The 24,707-nt window shown below is 43.7% G+C and overlaps 1 protein-coding gene across 3 annotated transcripts in view; it reads left to right on the top strand.

Moving 5' to 3' along the window:
- The first annotated feature begins 4,209 nt into the window (after positions 1–4,209).
- The window catches only part of FAM124A (family with sequence similarity 124 member A), a 44,631-nt gene continuing 24,133 nt past the window's right edge, over positions 4,210–24,707 (top strand). Inside the window, exons 1-3 of one of the 3 annotated variants that reach the window (XM_042806233.1) lie at positions 4,213–4,320; positions 11,127–11,213; positions 14,587–14,618. In XM_042806233.1, coding sequence (XP_042662167.1) covers positions 11,197–11,213; positions 14,587–14,618 — 49 coding nt within the window. In that variant the 5' untranslated portion in view covers positions 4,213–4,320; positions 11,127–11,196. Of the gene's footprint in view, positions 4,321–8,673; positions 8,762–11,126; positions 11,214–14,586; positions 14,619–24,707 lie in introns of those variants that run through there. The other 2 variants (XM_042806232.1, XM_042806234.1) reach the window with 2 other exon arrangements.

Here is a 24,707-nt window from a genome sequence, read left to right as displayed (position 1 = left end):
AAGGATGCGGAGAGGGTTCTGCTGCCTGAATCTGCTTCTGCAAGGACAGAGGTTACAGCACCTGCGGTTAGGCGGCGCTTAACTCTGCTGATGCGAGCTAAAATGGTTAACCTTCTGCAACGGGGACGTACAGCGCCAGGCACGCTGAAAGTTTCCTTTTGGAAAGTGGTCACCTCCTAATCAGCCACTGCTAGGCAGGACTTATCCCGATAACACATTTGAACGCAGTCGTCAAAATTTGCTTTGCATCCTTTTTTAAGCACCGATTTTAGAACCGGCCCTAGGAAACTAGAAGCAAGAGAACTTTCTGCACTAATTTCATGTCCTCCGTGTTTGGTTTTGACAGCAGTGCTTCACTTTTTCGGCATCTTTGAAGATGGCTCCTGATACTTTTGTGTCTGAGTTTTTGTGAGAACTGCTATTAAATGCTATGTAATGAAAGGCTTGAAATTGGAGGAAATTTAACCTGGGAATATTTTCACTCCTATCCTTATCTTTAAACCGATATCACAGCCTCATAAGTATAAGAAAATAATTAAAACTTAACTTATTTTTTCAACAAACTCTACAGAGGAGCTAATGTGAAGTACAGGTAACAGAGAAAAACTAAGTAAAGGCCAGGACTTAACACCTCATTCATTAAAATCTCTGAAATACTTGGAATTTAATGCAGAGGAGTCTTCTTTTCACCATAATTATGTGAAAGACCAGAATAAAACAGAGTTAAATGAGGCAAATATATAAATAAGAGAGCCTAGAGTTTGTGGTAGCTTTACTTACTATCTTAATTATATATTTCCTTTGAATGTTTCTTTTTTCCCTCCCTGGGACAGATGGAATAAATTAATCTTAAATGCAGCATAAAATCTATTCCAGATTCTCTCATACGCCAGTGCTTAAACATAACTAACTAGAATAATAAAAGTTGGAGATGGAAAAGATCTATTAGCTGACCACCTAAAGTTTTACATACAGAAATGTATCAATTTAACTAAACCTATTTCTAAATATTCCAGGAGGTTTGGTTACATCTTAAATCCATTCAACAGTGGCTAGAGTCAATTTATTTCCCTTCGAAATCACACTTAAAAGCAAATGGAAGCGACCTGCTTTCAAGCACAGTTGCACTGACTAAATAAATGCGCGTGTCTAAACTAAGAATCGGAGGGACAGCCAGGTCTGTCCCGTCCTGGCAACAGCCTTCCGATACCTCCTGGGGGGGCTCAGGGTCCCCCACGGCCATTGCAGTGGATAGAGAATAAATACTCACCCAAAACAGAGGCACAAGCTGGGAATCGAGATACACCGAATTGTTGTCTCATTTTTATGCCTCTCCAGCCTTGGAGGAATCTCCTAATGACACGCGATGTCTGAAAACACGTGCAGGCCTCTTCCCTGAGTAGGATGATTTAAATATTAGCAAGCTGAGAACCAGCTCATGTCAAGGGTACTTCCACAGACAGGCACAGTGTTTTGGTCCTAGTCCTAAAAGAATTTGTATGCATTTAGCTTTGTGAGTAAATTGGTTTGGATGGCAGTTTACCACTCGCAAATGATAGAAGAGTTTGTTTCCATACGTTTTGAACCACTATGTAGGTGCCTGTACAGAACTGCTCTGTATTGGGCAATTTTTATAGCATTTTCTCCAAACCAGCTTTTAGCAACTTTCTGGGGGAAAGACAGAAGAGGGATTGTAATTAAAGGGGTTTATTCCATACCTAAAGCCTTATGTTTGTGGGAATGTTTATGTGAAATCCTCCGCATAAACTGGAAAATCATTTATCTGCCTTCAAAATGACACGCATGCCAATACGGCCAAATATTCGAAACAGATTAAAGGCCAATTTTCCAGTACAGTCATTTTTTTTCCTTACTCTTGAGGAGTAGTCGTGGCTGAAAGTTTCTTCCAAAGATCACTGGAGACACACCGTGGCCTGACCTCCTGTGACGCCCAGAGGCCGCAGGAGCGCGCACGACACGAGCCCAGCGCCTCTCCAGGGGAGAGCAGCGGGAATTCACCAGTTTCATAAGAAGCATTTCTGGGTTTGGTGCCCGCTAACAACACCTTGACGGCTCTTCCCAAAATTTCCTCTTTTCCTTTGATTTCACAATGGCCCTACCCACATCCAGATTATTTTGGAGAACCAGGGCCAACCGCTATCAGAGACAACAGTGGCATGAACTCTGCCCAGCATGAGCCTATTAAACGATGTTAATTGTTACTGTTAACTTGTCCTCTTATATACAGCTTGATGGACACCGGCGAGCATGAATGTGTCTTGAAATGAAGGACACCAATGCCCTGAAATGTAGACATAGATAACAATGTACCAGTCACAAACTAAACCAGTTTAGAACTTCTTATGCTAGTGTAAGGTTGTCTTGTAGAGTATATTTTTATATTCTGGTCCAAATATTGCGATTTTCCCTATTTTTCTTCTTTCTTGTAAGGCACAAATCATAAAAGGTAAAAGAAAATAATTTAATTTGTTTGTTTCTTTGTTTGTTTATCCCGATCACTTTCTGTATGTGGCCATCTCCTACAGCTGATAGAAATCTGGTAGTTGTTACAGATTTTCGCAGAGACTGTTCCAATTCATCAAAGCTGACATTGTCCACAAAACATCCATGGAAGAGGTTTCCCAGTTCTGAGGTACATTCTTTTTTTTTTTTTTTTTTTTTAATTGTCCCACAATATCTAGATTGTGGGGAACACAAAACACCCCTCCCTCAGGTTTGTGCTTGAACCTCATTCGGAAGAGACAAGAGGCTGGAAGAGTTGGGGGGTTCAGCCTGGAGAAGAGAAGGCTCTGGGGAGCCCTTCGAGCGGCCTCCCAGGGCTTAAAGGGGGGACAGGGAAGGGGGGGGGGGGATTCTTTATCAGGGGGTGTAGGGATATGATGAGGGGTGATGGTTTTAAACTGAAAGAGGGGAGATTTAGATCAGATATGAGGAAGAAATCCTTTAATGTGCGGGGGGTGAGGTGCTGGCCCAGGGTGCCCAGAGCAGCTGTGGGTGCCCCCTCCCTGGAAGGGTTCAAGGCCAGGTTGGACGGGGCTGGGAGCCCCCTGGGCTGGGGGAAGGGGGCCCTGCCCGGGGCAGGGGGGTCAGAACTAGATGGTCTGTAAATTCCCTTCCAACCCAAACCGTTCTGTGATTCCACGAGTGCTGGTCTCTCAGCCTGAAGACACGAGCTAACAAATCAGTTCTCCCTTCTCTTGTAATCTGCTACAGCCTGAATGGCAAGTGGATTGAGGGAAGCATGATTTTTTTTTTTTTTTTTTTTTCTTTTGGCTGAGATCTTGGTTCACACCTACATGCAGGTGCAGGAATATTTGTATTTCTGTAAGTGGCTGGAGAAACAGAGAGATGTCCACCTCCAAATACAAAACAGGCAGGCAGGCATGATATGCACAGACGACAGGAGCTGACCCACAGCTTTTCCCTGCACTCTCATGTTATTCAATACAACTGCCCCACTACCAGCAGGGTTTCCTACATCAGCATTTCTTTGCAGGCAGCGTTCAAAATGTTCCTTTTGCCTCACATCAGTTTTTGTCATCATAACAGAAATTCTCACAGGGTTGAAAAACCATCCCCTGGCCACTTCTGTGTGTGATTTCAATATGATTGCATTTGATGTAATGAGCAAGTGCCAGGCAGCGCTGAGGGAGAGTGGAGAAAGCTCAGCACAGCGCAAGACTTCGAATAAAAGGCTGGGACAGCGGATCCCCCCGAAATGAGATGGCTAGTGAGCCGTCCGTCCGACAAGCCCTCTTAACTCTCACTGGCTACGGGGCGCCGCACCTTTTAAGCCCTTCTTCCAGCTGCAAAAACAAAACCCGATACGCTGGAGGTGCTGAAGGAGTTCCGAAAATACGAGCACCCAAGCGCGGCGGCCTGGCGGCAGGCGTGGAGGGAAGGTTCTCTCTGCGGGGACGTGGGGGGGTTTGGGGGGGGGGGGGGGGGGGGGGACAGGCGGGTCCTCGGCCCCCCCCCCCCCCCCCGAGGGGGCTCCCCCCGGAGCAAGGGGGCGGCGGGGGAGGGGAAGGGGGGCTCGGCGCCCGCCGTGGGTTGGGGGGGGGCCGGGCCGGAGGATGGGCTCCGACGCGGGGGGGGGGGGGGGGGGGGGGGGGCGGTGGCCGCTGCCTCTCGCCCACGGAGGGAGAGGCAGAGGCGGAGGCAGGTCTGGGGGAGCCGCCGCTCCCCCCACCTCCGCGGGTGGGCGGGGGGGGGCGTGCGTGGGAGCCCCGCTGCCGCCATGGAGAAGCAGCCCGGCGGCGAGGACGACTGCGTGGACTCGGGAGCCGAGACGGGCGGGTGAGTGGCGGGGGGATGGATCTTCCCTTCTCTCCCCCCCCCCCCATCCCCATCCCCCCGGGCCGCGGCGGGGCCTTTGGAAGGGGGGGTGGGTTTGGGGTCCCCCCCCCGGGCCGGCGGGCTGTGCACTTGTTGCCGGCGCGTCCCGGGCAGCGGCGTGGCGTGGGGTCGCGGGTGAAGCTCCGTGTCCCGGGCACAGCCACCCCCCCCACCCCCCCTCCCCTCCGACGGGGGGGACGGCACCCCGCTCAGAGCGGGGTTCCCTTTCCTCCTCCCACACCGGGGCTGGGGGTCCTGCGTGATCCCCCGGGGAAGCGGGGAGCGCTCCCGCCGCGGGGCACCGCCGTGCTTGGGAAGCCCGGGGGGAGTTTACCCCTCTCCTTCGGTTGGAGTAGGGGAAAGCTCCCCACCATCCTCCTCCTACACGTGGGGAGGAAGATACTAAGGGATCGTGGGCTTCAAGTTTGAGCTCCAAAGCACGTTGGGCTGCCTCAGCAGAGGGACCCGGCACGGAGCTTTTTGGGCTGCAGGCACATCGGTCCACACCGTCCCTGTACCCCGGGGTAAATTGTGTCGAGGATAGTCTGGAAGCATCTCCAGACACCTCTTCTGCCCTTGGGGCAGTGACACCCGGACAACATCGGGCAGACAGAGCCGACTTCTCAGAAGGGACCGTCAGAGAGCCACCCACAAAAACGGGGTAGATTTGCAGGCACCCTGAAATTGGGTTGCTGTCACGATGCTCGTCGTGCTGACCGGGTGAAGGGCTCTCAACTTTGCTGGTGGTTGTCCGAACTTTAAGTGTGATATCAGAGTCGAGGAGAAGGACTGTTTTCTGCCTTCGTGAGCCCGCTGCCAGAGGTGTGCTGTGTTGATTTGTTGGCTGGCTTCTGCTAAGATCGTGGAGCTGCAAGGGGGATCCTTGGGATCCCCCCACTCAGCTCCCACCCGCAGCCGGTCTCTGTGGGAGAGGGAGGGAGGTGCTCTCCAGCCCATCCTACATACTGCTGCCCTATCACCTCAAGAGCAACAGGGAGCCTTGGCTCCTTCTCTGGCTCCAGAAGGACAAAAGGAGGTTGTCCACTCCTTGTTAACACTGTTCTCTCGTAGGTCTTCATTCTCCTCCCTCCTTGCTTTCCGGATTGTTTTTCTCCCAGCTCCCTATCTGGTGTATCTCCTTTGGTCTCTCTCTAGTCTGACTGTTGCAAAACTGTAAAGCTAATTCTTCTTTGCAAAGTGGTGTCAGGTGCACAGCATCAAAACTGAAGTAGCAGTACTACAAATATTTTTCAAAAGGTGGAAATGGAATATGGTAATCTTTTTCCTATATCCAGCTATTAATTCAAATCAATTTTTGGATCTCTTCTGTGGTCTGCGAATTAAGGACTTTTTCCATTACTTTGTATTGTGGTTATACCTAATGGTGAAGGCTTTAAAATATTTTGTGTGACATGAGCTTAAAAAAAAAAAAATCCAGGCCTCTTTTCCAGATACTGGAACAACAGGGTTTTAGTTCATCTTTGGGGAATGTGGGTAAAAGAAAGACAAAATAATCAGTGGATTCATGTCTGGTTCAAAGCTCAAAAAATCCTGGATGGGTCAAGTCACTCAGATTTTGCTGTTTATCTGGAATAGAAAACCTGGGTTTCCTTGGGAGAGGGACTTGGAAGGATTTGACCCAGCTGGTGACATTAGCCTTTAGACCTCAGTGACCAGCCTGACAGCCACTCGTGTCTGGTGTTGATGAGGTGCTAATGCTGATGATTTGATGAAGCATCCCTGTCCCGGGCTTGACACTGGAAAGTGTAGGTTAGCGGAAGAGTCTGCCTGAGAATTTAAACAATGACATATGGCAATTAATAACCGCAGTGCTTTGCACTGAAGTTTATTTTGAAAAGGGATGGGTCTCTGCATTTCAATTATTATTTTTAGTTCTGTTTAGCAGCTATTTTAGTCTGATAAACATGTTGCGTATGTCTCTTTCACAATGTTTATATTTCAGTTTTCTCACCAAACCAACTGTTCACAGCACTTGCTTTTCCTTCTCACCAGAGGATCTACTTCTTGCTTTGTCTCAGTCCCACCATAGGTATTGCTGAGTTGAGATGCCTTCCTTTCTCTCCAATTACTCAATGGTAAAAAAAAAAAAAAAAAAATAAATTAACTACTTTGAAGTTCACCCATCATCCTCTTAAAGTATAAGGAGAGACAACTCTCGGAGTAATTCAGTAACAGTTTTACATCAAGTGGTTCCTTTCTGTCGCTCAGGGAACAATAGTGGATAGTGACTGTAGGAAACGCAGGCGCTGCAAGCCCTTGTCACCTTGATGGTTGCGTGTACTGATGTGTGAGCTCTTACACGGAGCCTGTGCCGCTGAAGCTGCTTAGAGCAGCCGACCAGCCGGGTACATCACGCACTCGGCGGGGCATGTGTCCCGTAAGGTTTTGCTACAGCTTCCAGCCACAAGAGCCAGCAAAACTCTGTGCCACCAGCAAGGTCAGTTATACTTTGAAGCCTTCGTTTTCCTAACCCGTTGGGAAATATGTCCCTCTTACTGCATTTGCCTTGGTAAATAGGTTTGGCAAAGAAGCTGCTGAACAAAAATAGTGTATTTTGAGTTCCTGAATCCAATAAGAATGGATTGAGCTGGTGTTGTCAAGTACCTAAATAAAGGGAGTAGAACATATAATCCAATTAGTATATATTGGCTACTTATTAATGAGATTGGAAAGAGTTTGACCATCCTTGGTCTGGAAGACTTTGCCTGTACAAATTCTGTCTTCTTGGGAAATGCATTTTTGGGCTTTTTAGTATGAAAACCTTATTTCATCTGCTAGTGAAATCTTTTAGCCCAGAAGTATGGGAGACAGAGATCTTTCTCTGGCAATAATTTTTGTAGTGGATTTGTTCTATAAAACCTGGCATTTTAGGAAGAAAAAAATGACCTTTCTTTGGTCTTTGATTAGAAAACAAACAGATGGAAAAACAAGCTGAAGAAAAAAATGGAGCGGAGGAGAAATATGTATGTTTAAAGAACCGTAGAGAAATTGTCAAGAAAAACAAAACAAAACCAAAAAAAGCTAGAAATATTAATACGAAGTTACTTAAGATGAGCTGTAGAAATGTTCATTTTCAAATTTTCTTGATTTTACAAGCCATGTAAACGCTGTTATTTCAATATCCTTATTCTGAATAGCAGAGCAAAGGGTTTGGGGGCCAAAACGCTCAAAGTGACAAGCTAAGACAATTTCAGAAGTTGTTAGGCAGGTAGTTTTGAAGCAATGAGACAGATTCTTGCTACCACTGATGCATGCAATGGGCAAAGCATCAGCTGAATTCATTGTATTCAGGACTGATATCCCGAGGGACTATAGTGAATATGGAAAACAAGTGGTTTCTCGGACCTAAAGTCTTAATTTTTTTATTCCTAAACTTTGGTTGTGCTAGTTGTGTTCAAGGATTACTTCTATAGGAATGCTCTCTCCTGTGTATCAGGTGTATGTGCCCTAACTGAGCATAACACCTCAGTGAGAAAGCTGGCATTAATGAAGATTTCAATAGATGTGACAATTCCCAGCAGAACTTCACTTGCTCCCTAAACCAGCTGTAAGGGCCCATGTCTTAAAGGGTTCACACTTTAATCATTAACTTACTAATAGTATCAAAGTTTGCCTAAACCCTTAGTTTTCTCCTTCCTCACTTAGGAGACATTTAAAGTTTTGACAAGTTATAACTTTTAACTTAAATAATTTATATTTTCAACTTTTCCACTTATATTTCAAATAATTTATGAATCTTTTTAGAGGAAGTGGGGAGACATTACTGAAGTACAAGTTTTTTTTTTTTTTTTTCTGTATAATAACTTTAAAACCTAAATATTGACAATGCAAACTGAATTAATTAGTAGTTAATTGCTGAGTATTTGATAAATTTTGGGAACTAGGAAAATTATACTGTTTCTTTGGTAGCAGGCAAATGCGAAGGAACAGTTCAGCAATATAGAGAGAAATCCATTGCGAAACAGAGAGACAAAAGATGTTTGAAGCTTAGGACACGGTACCATGCAGCAGCTGTTTTTAACCCATATTCAGCAAAATCTGTTACTGTTTGGTTACAGTTATTATTCAGAGGGGTTGTTCCCTCCTTTACATTATCTCCTGTGGTTCTGTCCCTCAAGATAATTTTGTAGAATTATGTCAATTTTTCGACTGTGCTATACTTGTTTGGTGGTTTTCCTTGTGACTCTCACTAGCTGCATGTGTGATACCGGCAAAATCACAAATTATTTGAGCCTCTGTTAACTTATCTGTTAAGCAGATAATAAAATCCTTTCTTTATGTGTTGCAGTTCTGTCAAATGTGTGAGGCTCTAAAGCAGAAAACAAAATTGATAGTAGAAGATGAGACAGCATAAAAAAAAGAGGGTGTGCCCCACTTAAAGGTAAAAGTATTAAGAGTATTGTGATTTGTGTGTGTCCTCAGTCAGAAGGGGATTGCTTAAATTATCAAATGAACAGTTGGATGGTTTATTGGGGTGAGAGCTTGCTTTCATGTCACATGTTTCTAGTGTAAAGGGATTCAACACTTATGACTTTGTCATCTGTATGGTAATCCTTTGATATGACATGTCAGTCTCTTGTCACATATTTCATCCATCTATGGGAAAGTCTCAGGAATACAAATCACTGCTGCTAAAACCTATTTTAAGGCCTATTTTTACCTGGGGGTTTCTTTTTTTTTTTTTTTTTTTTCTTCTTTATTTTTTTGCTGCTGAGACTTTCACTTCCTATATATCCATCATTCCAGCTGCGTCAAGGTAGACAACTTGTCTCTGATTTAACATTCAAATAACATGAAGTTGAGCTGTTTGTCACCAATTGGGGTTGAGGCACCGTTTCTAACCAGATTTACTCGCGGCTCGGTTGAACCTCAGGGCGGGCAGACCTGTGAGCACACGGCACCGGGTCTAGGCACCGAAAAGGGGGTTGAAATAGAGTTTAAATCCCACGGTGGTGGCCAGGAGGTCTGCGCTGCCACCCGTGATAGCTGGGTCCCAGCGGGCAGCGAGGTTCACCTCGGCTAACAGTAGCTGGGCGGGGGTTAGGCGTTTGGTATGAATTGGGCTTGTTTCTGGTGTTAGCTAAGAGCGCCAGGACCTCGGGAGGGTGGCTCAGCCCCCGGCTGCGGGCGTGTGGGTACGTGCCACCCGAGTCCCGATGCGTCCCCTCGGGGAGCGCTCTGCAAACGCGTGGCGAGCAGGGTGTGCGCTAAAGCACAGCATGGCCCTGCCTCATCAGACGCTTTTCAGAAGATTACAAACAGCCTTTCCTCCTTAGATGATGATGATGATGATGTCTCTCACATGGGGCCTCAAACACTGCTGTTAGCAATAAGCTCCTGTGTGGAGCAGTTAGAGCTGAGGGATGGGAATCCGTCGTCTGACTTCATCACTCCACTAGAAATCCGGAGCAAGGCGTTTTGAGACAAGTGACTCGGCGTTACTCCACCGCAGTCATCTTGATTACAGAAGTAGAAGTACGGCTGAAGGTAATGGATTTGCTCTGAACTGATACTAGTGAAGCAGATTGTAATCTGACCCACAGGAATTTGGTGAGAAGAAACCCAAGGCGGAGCTACAAAGCTAAATCTTCTGACTCATGCATTGTGCTTGAACCGCTATAAAACCCTCCCGTGTGGCCCATGGAGCATTTTCTGGGGGAGGGAAGGCAAAGAAACTGTTAAATACAGCTCTTAATATGAAGCAGTGAAATCTGAAGCAACTCTCGATAGAGAAGGCAGGGGGAAATGTGAATCCAGCAGGTGCTGTTCCATCAGTCCTAGGCAAGCGAAGGATGCAGAAGAGCTAATAAACATTCCACAATTCCGGGTGAGGGGTGGGGATTAAGTAGCCCTGGCAATGGAGACCTCGGACGTATCATGGTGCGGTATTGTGTTAGAACAGCTTGAGAGATGTGTGTTTGTTTTACACAGCAGACTGCCTCGTGGAGATGCTGCCTGGCTCGGAAGCCCTAGTTACAGCCGTGGCAGTGCGTTCGACAGCATGGGGGGGAGTGTCCCTGAGCACCGGGGAAGAGTTGTCCCTGTTGTTGAATACTTAAGCTGGTTGATGGCATCGGTTTGGATGGAGCCATCTCGCTCTCTCCCATGTGATCCTCGGGTGTGTTTTACTGTGGGCCAAGGACTTGTTTTACCACATTCCCACGGCCCCGGGGACCGTTCCCCGCAGACCACTTGGCAGTCTGGTTTGGAAGGCAAGAATTTTTAACGGTACAGGTGCAAGGCTGTTTCATGGCAGGTTGGCCTCGGTCCCAGACAATTCTCTTGAGCCTGGTTGTTTGCTGCTGTAGGTGTCACTGCTGTAGCTGTGTTAGCGTGGTGCTGGGCCACGGCTGAGCAGCATTGCCAAAGTAACCCAAGCGCGACGCTGGTTTAGCTCCATCGCTTGTGTGACTCAGAGACGTAACGCAGCTGTGCTTCCTACCCAAAGAAACAGGCTTAGTCTGGTTTTATATACAGTACTCAGTAACTGCAAGTTGTGCTAGCCGCTACTTACTGGTTTTCAGTGGGCTATTTCCCTTCCTTGCGTATTTTGAGGCTCTGTGTCACTAATCAGCAAGGAGTAGTGCATGCCGATCTCAGAGGGTTGCTCGGGATCTTTTGTGCTCCTGAAGGCCTTATGCTGTGATAATGCACATGGTCCATCAGTGGTGCTAATGGGAACCGAGGTCCCACGTTTATCTCAAGCCTCTACATTCCTGTTTTAATGTCTCTTGACATCTCCACAGATCCTCTTTGCTGGTGGGCTGACCAGTGAGTACAAACCCTTTGACGACTGATGCGTCTCTCGACTGAGCGATGAGCCCTCCTTTTCGGTACCTCCCACTGCTTCAATACCCTTTTTGATCATTTTTTCCTCATTATGTGCCTATAAAGGGAACAGTCATCCATTTGTTCAGTTTCTGTCCTGAATGTCTGTTTCCTTTTATTTATCATGTAATATCTATCAGAGGAAATAGCTTGCTGCAAGACCATGTAATTGGCCTGGAACCTCTGAGCCCAGTATGGCCCCAGTCTGTCACCATTAAAGCACAGGAGTGCTTTACTCTTGAGTTATCCTGATGGGAAAATCCTCTTCCAAGGGAACAGAGAGAAGCCAATACTCAGGATGTTTAAAACAGGGATAGAAAGAATGGGAAGGAACAGAGTTGCTCGATGTCCAGAGAATCTACATGGCCCAGGAGATATTTGTTTCAGTACTTAATTTTTCTAATGCACAGTCTTGTCAAAGGGTATGTTCATTGTGTATACCAGTCTAAACAGTTTAAAAGACTTCTAGAAACTTCAGAATTTAGTATCCTAAATAGCTGACTATCAGGAGAAAAAAAAATATTTTGTAAGCCACTTCACAGTACATGTCATGAATCTAAATGGTTCGTGCTCATGTTTTGAAAATATTAAGGCTTTTACTAACACTGTTGTTTTTGTTCTTAAGGACTAGATTCAAGACAAAGAAATTCTAAGAAAGGAGTCAGAGGGAGGACAAAAGGTGATTTAGGTTGGCCCTGAGAGCACGTAGAGAGGCTCACGTTCATCCCATTTGCTTTTGTGCGTGTAGCCAAGGGTCCTACATTAGGATTGTGGTTTCTGTAGGCTTCATCTCGAGCCAACAGCTAGGGAGAGACACACTTCAGGCTTCTCTTTTTATTGACTATAGAGGAAGCTTAGGGAGGGTACAGTCCTCATTTCAGCATCTGAGGTTGACATAAGCCTTTGAGCTTAATTACCCTTTTTTTTTGTTTTTTAATTTTATGTCAGTTATGCAACAAACATGAATTAAGTATTATCTTGAACCGTATTAGAATTATAAAAAACCCCCAATACAATTCTAAAGCCTATTAAAATGTGTCTGTGCAATTAGTCTCCAAGCACGCTGTTGTCTCCTCCTTTCTCACTCCCCATCTTTTTATTTTTCCTCTTGTCTCATTTTTCATGTCCTGCCTGTACGTAGACTGCCATTTCCTTGGTTCAGGACTCATTAATTCTCCACGTCCTATAATGTGCCTGCAGCACTTTGGGGTAATAAAATAACAGTGTGAAGTAATAGAAAGCTGCTTCCACTTGCAGCAAACAAAAGGCAAAATGTTGTCTCGTTTCTATCCGAAATACGAGCAGTGCAGATTCATGTTGAATTAGCCACCAACTGCTGAACACAGATATATTGTGGGACAGCCCCGGGCTGTTTTCAAACAGAAGTGCAGACGAAATGAATCCTTGCCTGGGATGCTTGGAGGCAGCTGGATGTATATCGCTTGCCTCTGGGCTTGCGAATGGTGACGTGTTAGACAGTTTTCGCACCCTTCCAGATACACGTGGTGCCAAATGATACCGACGTGACTCGCTGCTAAAAATCCCAGGCAGCTTTCTGGCCCGCACAGCACTTCGTAGCCCAGCCCCTGGGATCTCTTCCCTTTGGCCCAGCTGTAGGAGGAAGGAGGTCTGCTCGTGTCGTTACTGCCTCTGCCTTTCCCGGCTACACGAGGGTCCTGGGCAGGTTGACTGAGGGATAATGTTTTATTCATGGAGGGGGTGCTGTGTAGCAGGTATGAACGGGGCAGCTGAGATTTTTAAGATCTTTAAAGATTTTTAAGATTTTAACTAATGACCTAATCTTGTAGCCTCTGCCACAAAGATGTTTCCCTGCTCCCTGGTGTTATCCAAGTTGCTGGCGGTGCTGGGGTTAGTAAAGGAGAGAGAGTGAGAGCTGAAAGCCCCCACCAGCAAGTCTCTCCCCTGCATTGCACAGACCTTTTTCAAAAGCTACCATAACCTCAGGGTACTGGATGGTGTCGGTGGATTTTTTTTTCATGAGCGTGGTGAAAAATCCAGACTGTATCATCTTTCACTGATCCAGCAGCATTGGCAAGAAGAGTTGGGGGTAGTTCCTCATGGCCTTTCTCACCTAAACCAGCAATCTTTGCGTCTGAGTGCTAAGCATGGGGCTATGAAATTTGGGGATGACACTGTCCTTCTGCAGGGTTATGTCCATATAAAAATCAAAGCAGCCACTATATTTATGTGGGGTTGATGTCCTTTATTTCCTTGGATGCCTGAAAGCCTGGAGTAGGAAGGTATCCTGAGAATGTGCCTAGATGGTATCTATTTCCAAACAAATATCGTAGGAGTCAAGGCTCATGTTTGGTTTTTTTTTAAATTTAAAATAATATTGGAAACTTGTTGCAATTATTTATATAAAACAAGCATTTGGGTTTGGATCGAAGAACTGTGTTACTGCTCCCGAACAATTGGCCTGTTGTGTTCAGGGCACTGCAAGACATATGTGCAAGATGTTCATTGTGGCAGAGAGCTCTGGTGAGTGGGGTCTGGTTTGGGGACCCAGTGACTGTGAACTCCAAAACCAAATACCCAGAAGCCATAGGTAGGGCCTCAGAAGTGGAAATTGAATATTTTTTTTTAAATATCCAGTGATGGCATATTTTTTTTTTTTTTTTGCCTTGGTATTTCTGAATCCTTAGGGCATAAATGGACCATGTTTTAATTAGCCCAGAGTGGGGTTTTCAGGAGTTTGGGGTTCTATGAAGCTACAAAATTAATTGCACCGTTGATGAAAAAACTGCTCTGACTTTTTCGCAGGTAATCCAGTATGTACTGAAGCAGAACCGATGGGTGTATGGTTTTACTGAGAGATGTCTTGAAGAGAGAAAGGGTTCCCTAAAGCAAAAAGCTTTGTCATCTAAATGTTTATATTTTGGTACTCATTTTTGTGTCTTCCCTGCCAGCTGTGATCAAAGAACAATAAAAATTCTGGTATTTGAATAGAGTTCTCTTAAAAAGCGAGAAAAATCTGCAAAGCAGCATTTAGAGGACATAAGGTGAGGAAGATGCGGAGCAGAGTCAAAATCCAGTAGACTTCTGCTCCGAGCCTGTGTCTGAAGCAGTCTATTTTTAACTTACAGAGAGCCTTCTGAGCTTTAATTTCTACACCTAAAGTTAGGTAGCATGAATTGTCCCTAGGTAAAACCATAGTTCCTTTACTCTACACAGGTGTTTTCAAAATTCATGTGAAATGCCAGTTTTTCTGAGGCCGTGTTCAAAACCTGTTCCAATTATCTTAGCACAAAAGTAATGCTAACTGGGTGTTAAGCTATTTCAATACGCAATGTGAGGTACATTTTTCATTATTTCTTTTAGTTTTAATGTGGTCTAACTAAAATCTTTGTCTTGCAGGTCTGAGTACAGCCGTATGTCCTCTACCAGCAGTGAGTATGACTGAGAATTTTTTTGAAATATGTTCTCATATTTCCTTTTTTCTCATTGCTAATATTTATTAACATCAACCTAGTGTTATGATGGAGTTCACTTTGACACAGTAAAGCCCCCGTTCCTTCTCTTCTTGGATCCATGTCTAGAAACAATATAGAAAATTAAACTGATTGGATGTTTACAAGTGATGTGTAAAGTCATAAATACTGGACCTCACAAGAATGCAAGATGAAATGAGAAAAAAATCTGTAGACACAGTGTGGCCGGTGCAAATGAGTCCTCCAGCCAAATGAGCTTGAAATTATGAATGTCATTAGTGTTGGGGGATGCAGGAATAAGTGAATGCTCATTGTAAACTGATGCTAAGGAAGCACTGAGAGCAAATTCTGCAAAGCAAAGATGATAGATGCTCTAGTAAGTGTAAGTCTTTCTTCACGTTTATGATAGCCGGTTGAATTTCAGGTTATCCAACTGATAAAAGAGGAATGCTGATCTCTGGATTATTTTTTCCTTCTTTTTCAGCAATGCAAAATAGCAATTTTTTTAAGGAACAAGGACTGCTTTTTCAGTCCCCTAACTACCCACTCCAGTCATTTTTAGTTGTAGGACACACTGTATCCACAGCACTCTGAGATGCAATAGTGCTTATTCGTGCGGAGTCACTGGTCTCTCTCTCTTGTCAAAGTGCAAGGTGATGCCTGTCTCCCTGATTCACACGTAGACGTGGGTCCCGTCTGTGCCAAGCAAGCAGATCAAAAACTCGCAGATGACAAACTGTGTTTTATAATCTGGATCTTTAAGCACCATGAAAATCAGAGGGGAAGAAAGCTGTCAGTTTTTTCTCATTCACACTTTCTGGCTGAAGCGTGGAGAGGGTTATTTTCCATCTCTCATGGTCTTCAGCAGAGGGCTTTTATTGATTTCAACAAGAGCTGGATCAGACAGTGTTCGTAATGTCTGGCTCCTGATCTGATGTGACTAGCAGGGAGCTTGCTGTCTTTCCTCCATCTGCTCAGTGTGTGTGTGTCTGAGAGAGAGAGAATTTAGTGCAGCTTTTTCCTCAATTCTGTTGTTTAAATAGATTTCTGGATTCCTGCTCTCAGAAATAATTTTTGAACTGATTGGGAGGCAAAATCCAGGCAATCAACTTTTCTGTGATAGAAAAAAACATACTGAATTGGGCTGGTTACACCAGCTGTGTGCCCCACCACCCCCTAGCTCACAATTTTGGGTGATGGCTTGGGGAATATGTTGCCAGCTTTCTCTGCTTTTCGAGTGGTAACTCACAATTTTTTTTGCCTGGTAGGAGTGCTTATTTGGCAGATAAATTCAGAAGACAAGGTATAGGCAAAGTATTTCTCATCTAAAATTTTGGTTTTGATCCCTTACCAACTTTGCATGACTGCTACACATTTTGCAAATACAGGTGACAAATTACATTTGTAAGTCTTTTTTTTTATTATTAAATGAGCTGTTTGTGAGGGCAGTTTTTGGTTGTGTGGCAGCTGCAGTGTGTCATGTTAACTGTGGTCACCTCAGTGTCTTGCTGACCACGGCTGCCCAGAATATGTGAGGGTTACAGATGTATTTCAACACCAGTAATTTGTCAGTACAAGGAGATATTTTCATTCCAGCAAAGACACAAAAGTTCAGGAGACAGGACAGTATCCTTCTTTCTCTTTTCTGCTCCCGAGGAAGATTATATTGATACAGTTTCACTGGTAGCAGTATTTAACTTTGCCTTTTGTGGGGTTTGTGTGGTCTGTTTGGTCAGACAGTGGAAAAGTAACAAAACCAGCTACTTAAAAGAGTTTCAGTAAAATAGAAATGCTTTCATGTCAGAAGCTGGCAGTCAGGGAGTGCATAATGCATTTGAAGAAAAGATTAATGGGGATGAGATATTAGGGAAAAAAAAAAAAAAAGTTGATTTGGCCATTTTAATTTCTTTGGGGAAAAGATCTGGCAAGTGGTATCATTCATAGTACAGAAAGCACTCTAATCAATGATGCTGTTAGGCCCTAACATAGTACAAAGCTGTTACAAATTAAAAAGCAAAGAATCTCCATTACCTACAGCTACTTTGCCTGAAGCTCCTGTTCTAATGAAGTGGAGTTTATCTAAACCAGAAGGATTACAGGCTGATTTGGTTTTATGGGGGTCTTATTTGGTGGTAGCAATGAGGCTCCAGTTTCAGTGTTTAATAAATGAACAGCCTTCTGAATTTCTGAATGAGCTCCACCCGACAACGGTTTTCCACAGATGTGCCAAGAAGAGGATAAGAAAGATTTAGGAGGTGAATTAACTACAGCTGCCTCTGTCACTGGCTGCAGCGACAGCAGCTGAACAAGCTGCAGGACTTTGCACCAACGCAAAAGCACATAGGAACCCTGAACCCCCCCAAGTCAGAAGTAAAGTCTCATCGGCTGCTGTATGGCAGGGGAAGGATTTCTGCACATGCACTATTTCTGGTACTTTTTTTCCCCAAGCATATGGCAGCAGTTATTGTGGATGACGTGCTACTTCAGCAGGTCAAAGTCCTGCCTGCTGGGTTGGTTGGATCCTGGGTCTTCTGCAGCATCTCAATTCTCTTCTTCTTTGCCCTTGTGCCCCAGCTTTGGGTAACCCAACAAAGGCGTTTTACTAGCAGCATTCATCTAACATTTGTGGGTTTGCACAGCAAGTACTTTGGGAAAGAGTACCGGAGTTTGCAGGGTGTGCTTATTCCTGCAAAAAAAAATTAAAAATGCAGCAGTTATCTGCCGTGTGGGCTCTGGCTGTCGTCAGGGTGGCTGTGTGCCACTGTGTGCCTTTTTTTACTGAGCAGAGGAAATAGGCCATGCAAACCTGTCTGCTGGATGCTGGGTTTTGAGATATTGCAGCTTTGAAAGGTTCAGCAGTGTGATTTCAAGGAAGAGAAATGCTAAATTAATTTTGACTTTCTTTTTTTTTTTTTTTCCACCCCCCCCGGATTCTGGTGTGTTTAGCCACTTTTCCCTTTGTTCTTTAGCAGGAGGTGTGCTTTGTCTTATTAGGAAGTTTTGCCCATTGGTGTGCTCATCATTAATCTAGGGAATGCATTAAGCTTCTTTTTGCTCATATTTCCAATTACCTTTTCAATTACAGTTTTCAGTTACCATTAGGGATCCCTAACCATATACAGAAGGGAATTGTGCTCGTCACTTTACACACACAGAAGAGACCAAAGTACATAATGCCAAAATATAAAGACCATGGGTGGCATATGGATAGCGATAGTTGAAATCACAATGAAATAATTAATTAGTGTTGGTCAGCACAATAAGCAACAGTCTCTGCCTGTCAACATTTTAATTAATTTCAAATTGCTTTGAGCTACGTGTTTTAGGGATGGTTTTTGATGAGGGAGGGGGTGTTTTCATGCAGGCTGCTTATTTCCTCCTCTGCATAATGTTTGCATTTATGATAATGGCTCTTCAGAAAGACTCAAACCAGAAGTGGAAATTTTGAAGCAAGACTTTTGTGATTTGTGACATTTGAAATATTCTATACCTAGTCTGCTCTGGAGCTAATTTAACCAGGTTGTCTTAGAAATAACTGTGGAATTGAGTGATTTTTTTTTTTTTTTTTTTTTTTCCCTTTTCCCCTGACATTTTTCAGCAAGGCAATCAGCAGGGAGCTGCCTGGATACACATTTGTACTGTTCCAGCTAAGTCGATAAATGAAACATAAAACTGGCCCTATGGGATAGGATGCAAGTTTGTGGCAGATTTTAGAGCATTTGAGATAATAAACCCCCATAGCATGCAGTGGTTCATGTTGTGCTTCTCAATGAGGCAAAGGGCTTGTCACTCACCTGCTTTGCAGTTGGAAAGCTGGTAATTTGCCTTCCTCTGCCCCACTGTCTTTCATTTAGCAGCTGGGAAATTACTTGAGTCCTTCTGGGTTGTTTTCAGGTTGTTTGTATTCTTCCACGGTAAACCTGAGAGCTGGGTTATTAAAATTTCATTTCCGTGTTGCACATACTTCCTAACCCATGGAATTTCACCCACTTTCTGGTTCTAAAAATTAAGCACAGGGCAGTTTCTTTTGGCAGATTTACAAATATGTGGGTTACTGACCGTGTTTCTTTTTCATAATTTTTTTTTTTTCTGTTTGGTATTCTGTTCCTATGCTAGTATAAATTCAGATATTTGTTTTGGGATTTGGTCAATGTTTTCTCGGTGTCATCTGCATCGGCTCCCTGGGCTCGTTTTGGACTCTATTTTCTCTACAAGTGGCAAGAATCCTCGTGCAAAACTTGCAGTTTTTACGGAGGGCTGGTAAGGGCAAGGTTTCTTATTCTTGAGTCCAGGGGCAGGGTGAGGTGCTAAGGCTACTTCCACGTACCAGCTGAAATAGGCTGCCCTAAAGGCACTTTGAGTGGTAGATTTTATTTCTTGAGAGGTATTTGCTCTCTATGCTGGATCCGGCCATGGGTAATGGGAAATCACCAGCGCTACAGCACCCACTGTTTATGAAAAGCCCCTTGAGACCCTGTGTTTGTGTGTGCACCCTGAACTAGCCCGAGACCACATGCCCTAATTGATTGATGTCCTTCGTCTGTCAGATTTATTCCCAGTCTTTTTTAGACACCTAGCAATTATTAGTGAAGACAGTTAGGATGAGTTAGTGGCATGTAGTCAAGTGGCAATATTCAAATAAGAAAAAAAAAAAAAAATGGTTGCCCAAAAGATAATGCTGTCCTGAACTGGAGGGAAAATCTTTGTTTTCCTGAAGCTGCGATACCTTTCTTTGCTGATTCAGTGCTGTGTTTATCTGCTCTCATTTTGAGTGTGTTTACTTTGAGGCCAGCTGTGAAGTGAGAGCCTCATTAGAAGTAGAAATGGCGTATTTGCATGCACTGTCATTTTGAGGACCCATCAGAAGCTACTCGGGTGCCGCTGTAGTCCATCAGGAGGTTGGGGGGGTCAGTGTTCGGCCACGTGTCCATCCAGACTCGGAGCTTGCCAAGGCAGTTACGTGGCAGATTTCACACCACTTCCATTCCAGCTGTGTGTAACACTATGCTGCCTCTCTCTTCTGCTCTTTCTGGGTTGCCTTTTACCGTCTTTTCTTTTGTTTTTTACCCCCACCACCATGGCATCTGCTTCTTGATGTTACCTGGCAAGGATCTTCCTCTTCCCTCTCTGAGTTACTAGATTGTAAGCATTGTTGGAAGGAAACGTGAAGAGGAAAATGTATCCCTGAAAAAAAGAGAGAGTCAAATCCAGCCTGAGCACTACATCCTTTATAGAGGAGAGCGAAGTCAGTGTCTCCAGAAGTTGTTCCATTTCTAATTCTTTAGAATTTTGGTTGCCAAACACTCCAGAGATGGAGGGATTGAATCTGTCAAAATGGGTACTAATGGAGCTTTTGACAAAAAAAAAAAACAAAAACAAAAACAACCAAAAGATGTAGCCTTTCTGGTTGCAGAGATCATGGGAGCTACGGGAGAGTAAGGATCTATAATATTATGTAGGTGCATAATGTGTATGTGCCTTTTAACAACAGCGTGTGGAGAAATGGTTTCCTGTTACTTGTGTATCATTTCAAAATCTGGCTGCCTTCACTTGACTGATAAAGGTGATGAAAATTAACTGGGAGCAGGAAGGGGACTGGGTGTGATTTGGACTTTTAAAAATCTGTCACAAAACTAAAATTTCATAATATAGTTGCCTACTTTAACTTAGGTTAGTTCAATCTGGTTCTGATGCAGGCACTGCTGGACTGAGTATCTTCTGTTTCTCCAAACAGTGTAACTTAATAAGTGTAAGGATATAATTACATTTTTTTACTGCAATATGAAGATATATTGTAGTATGTTGTTTCTTATTTCCATAGAGAAATGAGATGCTTCTACAATGGCTGGCAATGCAATGTATTAAATACAATTGTAAAAACAATTTACAGTGGGCTTGCCAGCATCATGCTGCATTTCCAGAAGGTGTTATTATAAAAGGAAGACTAATTAAGGTATGAGGGAAAATGGTAGAGGAAATTGGACCCAAATCATGTAGAGCTCTTAGCCTGCAGCATCTGTCAGTGTTACAAATTCAGGTGTTTTATATAGTAGTGAAATCTGTGTCGGCTCCTGTGGAAAATATAGCAAGCATCTTCTGCATATCTTGCCTGGCCTGTGTTATGCTACTGGGGGTAAAGAGCGATGCTGTTTCTCACTGTGGCTGTGTGAAGAAGGAAAATGTCATTGCTACATGCTGCCTAGCAGTTTTTGGCTGTGCAAAACAAATTTATGTAGCTGCTTGTCATCAAATTCCACCGCGATGAAGGAGCAAATGCTTGCATATAGGATAGAAAAATATAGTTCTGAACCACAGAAAGTTGAGGTTGGAAGGCACCTCTGGAGATTGTCTAGTCCCAGTTCTCTGCTGAAAGCAAGGAGAGAGCAGTGAGAATGGGTTGCTCAGGGCAATGTTTCATCGTGTTTTGAATATCCCCACAGCCTCTCTGGGCAACCTCTTCCAGCGAGTGACCACCCTCACAGTAAAAAATGTTTTTCTTATGTTTAAACAGAATTTCCTGTATTTCCACTTGAATCATCAGCCCAGAGCAACATCAGCAGGTCCTGTTGCTCTCCAGTCCCTAATTTTCCCTCTCAGTTGCATATTTTTTTAAACTTCTTCCTGTTTTGCTGTGGTATTTGATCACACAGCACCAGCCCCACCAGCATCCCAGTCTCATTCACAAGCACCCACAGATGATGCATCCTGATTTTCAGGAGCTGCAAATGGACCCTTGACTATGTCAGGAACGGCACGGAGTTACCATGAAATGATGCTGGAGATGTTGACACTGAGTTAACATTGTTATCTGCGCTTTTATCTTTCAAGAAGTTGAGGTTGGGATGCTGTTCTAGTAGGGAGATAGCATGCTGAGGTTGATCTTAGAAGCATAAGGAGTAGAGAGGAAACGTGTCCTTAAAGACATGACTAAAGATGGCCAGTGGCCAGAAAGAGAAGATAAAAAATAAATGAGGAGCAGTCATGTGTAAAGACACGCACAAAACAAATCTGTAACTCTGCTTGAAATCAAATCTAGATTTGTTTTTTTTTGCATGCCAAGTGCATGGCATTAGCCACAAGCATGCCCTTCCCCTTGTAAAGACTGAAGTTCCTGTTTAAATGTATTTAGCTTGGAGAAATCCATATATCTCTTTGTTAAAATTAGAGTTTCACTCTTTGGGATCATTTAACATGCACCAAGCAGTGTCCCACAGTTAAATTACTTCTCACTGACTTGGTACTAGCATGGGATTTCTTTATTGAGGGGTTATAAGTGTACTTTGAACAGTTACTGGACCAGAGCTATCAAAACTCAGGTTTTGTTGTTTTGTATATAGTTCACTGACCACATCCAGTCAGGTTTTTCTCCTGTCATATAGATACAGCTGATAAAAACTGGACTAGTTATTAAAAATAACAATAATTCATGTATGAAAGACAATCTGAATGTTTTTCTTGCACCTTTTTAAAGCACACATAATCATAATGAAAGCCACATAAGCAAATATTCCCCCTTTCTCATTACCGTCATGGTTCAGAAGCATCGGAAATCTTTGATAGAGACTGAGCTATTGGGTGACACACAATTCTAGTAAAAATTTATGGAAAAGATTTCAAAGAAAGTTAAATTGGGTTATTAGGTGATGTGGGTTAAATTTCCCTCTGTGGAAGTGTTACTGCTGCTGTCCCAGAAAACCACAAGGAGCTAGACAGCCATTTAATGGGTCTTTTACCCTGAGCAATGGGCTGCAGGAGAGATCTTGGCATTCCAAGTTCAGCTGGTACAGTGATGAGAATGATCTGGAAATTGTTGAGACGTCTGTCTGAATTGTTAAAGCCCAAAGAGGGTAGTTAAAAAAAATTAAATCTGTCCCATGGCAACTCCTGACTCAGAGGCACTAATTGTGTGTGGTGGAACAGAAAAGCCATCTGACTCACCGAGTCAAAGGACGGAACAGTTGTGAAGGCTGAAGCTATTAAGGCAGTTTCTACTAAATGCATGCTGTTTTGACAATGCCAACAAGTTAGGTTCCTCATTTTGTGACTGCGGTACATTATCATAGTGTGTTTTCTTTAATTTGGACTTTTAAAAATAAATAACTAAAATTTATTTATGCGAGCTCAGTGGGGAACTGGAACATTTGATAATTGGTGTGTGCCACATCCTAGAGCAGTAGATGCCCACTGCCTGCTTCATTTTTGCTGGCACCACATATTTGCTGATTAACAGGCCAGGAAAAAAAAATCTTGTATCTGTAATTTCTAAAAGGTTTGTGAAACGTTTACCAGGTGACTCCTGGCTGCCACTATATGGGATGAGGATGAAGCACCACCACCAAAGCCTGCTTTCTAGTACTGCTTCCCCTTTCCATCAGCTGGTATGGGGCAGGTCTTTTGAACCACTCACTGCTGTCAAATGAAAGGATTATGAGACTCAAACCAGTTTTCCACTATTGTCAAGTCCAAATGGCTCCTTTGCTGGGATGCTAATATTGTTGATTGTCTACAGAGACACAGACGTGGCAATGCTTGACCATGCTTCAGGGTTTGATCCCATAATTTCTTTAGATGCTTTGTGTAGATGCTTTGTTGTGGCTCCTGCCTTCCCTCTGGCTGGATTTCCATACCACCTCTTTGTGATACCACGAAGGTTTGTGCAAAAGTAAACTCATTAAAAGAAGAGGCCTGCCTGAAAATTAACATTTTTTAGCCAGATCAGGTCTCTGACTACCACCAGAAGGCACAATCCTGATTACACTTTGCATGAGGACTCCTTTTCAGTTTGTTCAGTTAGCCGTTTCAACTTGCACCTAGTCCTGACACATAGGAAGTACTGGAAACACTTAGCTGGGAATAGTTGGGAAAAAGTGCCAGCAGTGAAGCCTTAAATTGTCTTAAGCCCATCATAAAGTCACACTCTCAGTTAACTAGAGTACATTGTGTGAGGTAGGGAGCTCATTGTTGGACCAACTTTGTTAGCTGCTCAAGTGTACGGTGTTTCTTGTTTGTTTTTTTTTTTTTTTTTAAGGCAGTGTTCTTTCTGCCCTTTTATAAAAACCATATTTTTGAGAATCTCAGCTTTACATAGGAGTTGAATATTAAAAAAAAAATACAACGCTTGCAATCAAAGGACTTTGAACAGTATGGGGTTGGATGCAATTTGAATGCTGGCATACATTGTACGGCTTTCGATTTATTGGTGATTGCTGATGGGAGTTTTACTGAATTACTACCCATTTCAGCTCTGGACAGAATCTGATATTAATAGCAAAGATCAGTGCCTGGGTTCTTGCCAAATACAATGATCTGTATCTTTCTTTGGGAAAACTGTATGATTGGGAAGGGCATGCATCTTTGCCAAGGTTAACTCTTCTAAAGTAGAAATCTGCAGCCGTTTGGAACACTGCTCTCTGTGTTTCAATTTCAGGCCCTCCTCCCTTCCCAACCCCCCCTAAAAAAGTGAGATGACTTTTAAAAGTCCACATACAATATCAAATAACAACAAAGCAAATTCATGTAGTAGTTGAACATTAATAATTAATGCCCTTTCCCTGTGTTTCTCCGCTGGACTCAATTTAGCAGCAATATAGGCTGTTACCTAAAGTCCCACGTTTTACCCAGATGGCCCAGGCTCATTCGTGCCAGTAACGTCACCAAACTCACTGGGGCAAATCCTGCGAGCAGCAGCTCACCACTGTGCTTCAGTTCCCCACTCGGGGATTTCTGATTATTGTGTCTTCGTGTGTGTTTCTGAAAGACACAGAACGACAATTGTCAGCTGGTTTCCACAGGTCAGAAATACTTTTCAGGGTATCAAAAAAAATTTTCCATACTCTTTTCCTTATGTTACCCATACTCTTATGGGTATGGAGTCTCCTGTGAGAATTAGTCTCTGTGTCATGAAGCCATTTGAGCCCCTAGATAGAAAAATAGAGGTAGACTGTGGCTTTTGAGTGAAGATAGTGAAGTCGGAAGATGCCAAGTCGTGTGAATCTGCTTTGTGTCACGGACACGTGTGCAGACTGAGACACCAAGACAGCTCTTGAA

This window comes from Tyto alba, unplaced genomic scaffold (genome assembly GCF_018691265.1).
Source record: "Tyto alba isolate M040663 unplaced genomic scaffold, T.alba_DEE_v4.0 Super-Scaffold_45, whole genome shotgun sequence".
NCBI classification, from domain to species: Eukaryota; Metazoa; Chordata; class Aves; order Strigiformes; family Tytonidae; genus Tyto; species Tyto alba.
Note: the sequence above shows the minus strand (reverse complement) of the source record. Positions and strands in the feature narration are given on the sequence as shown.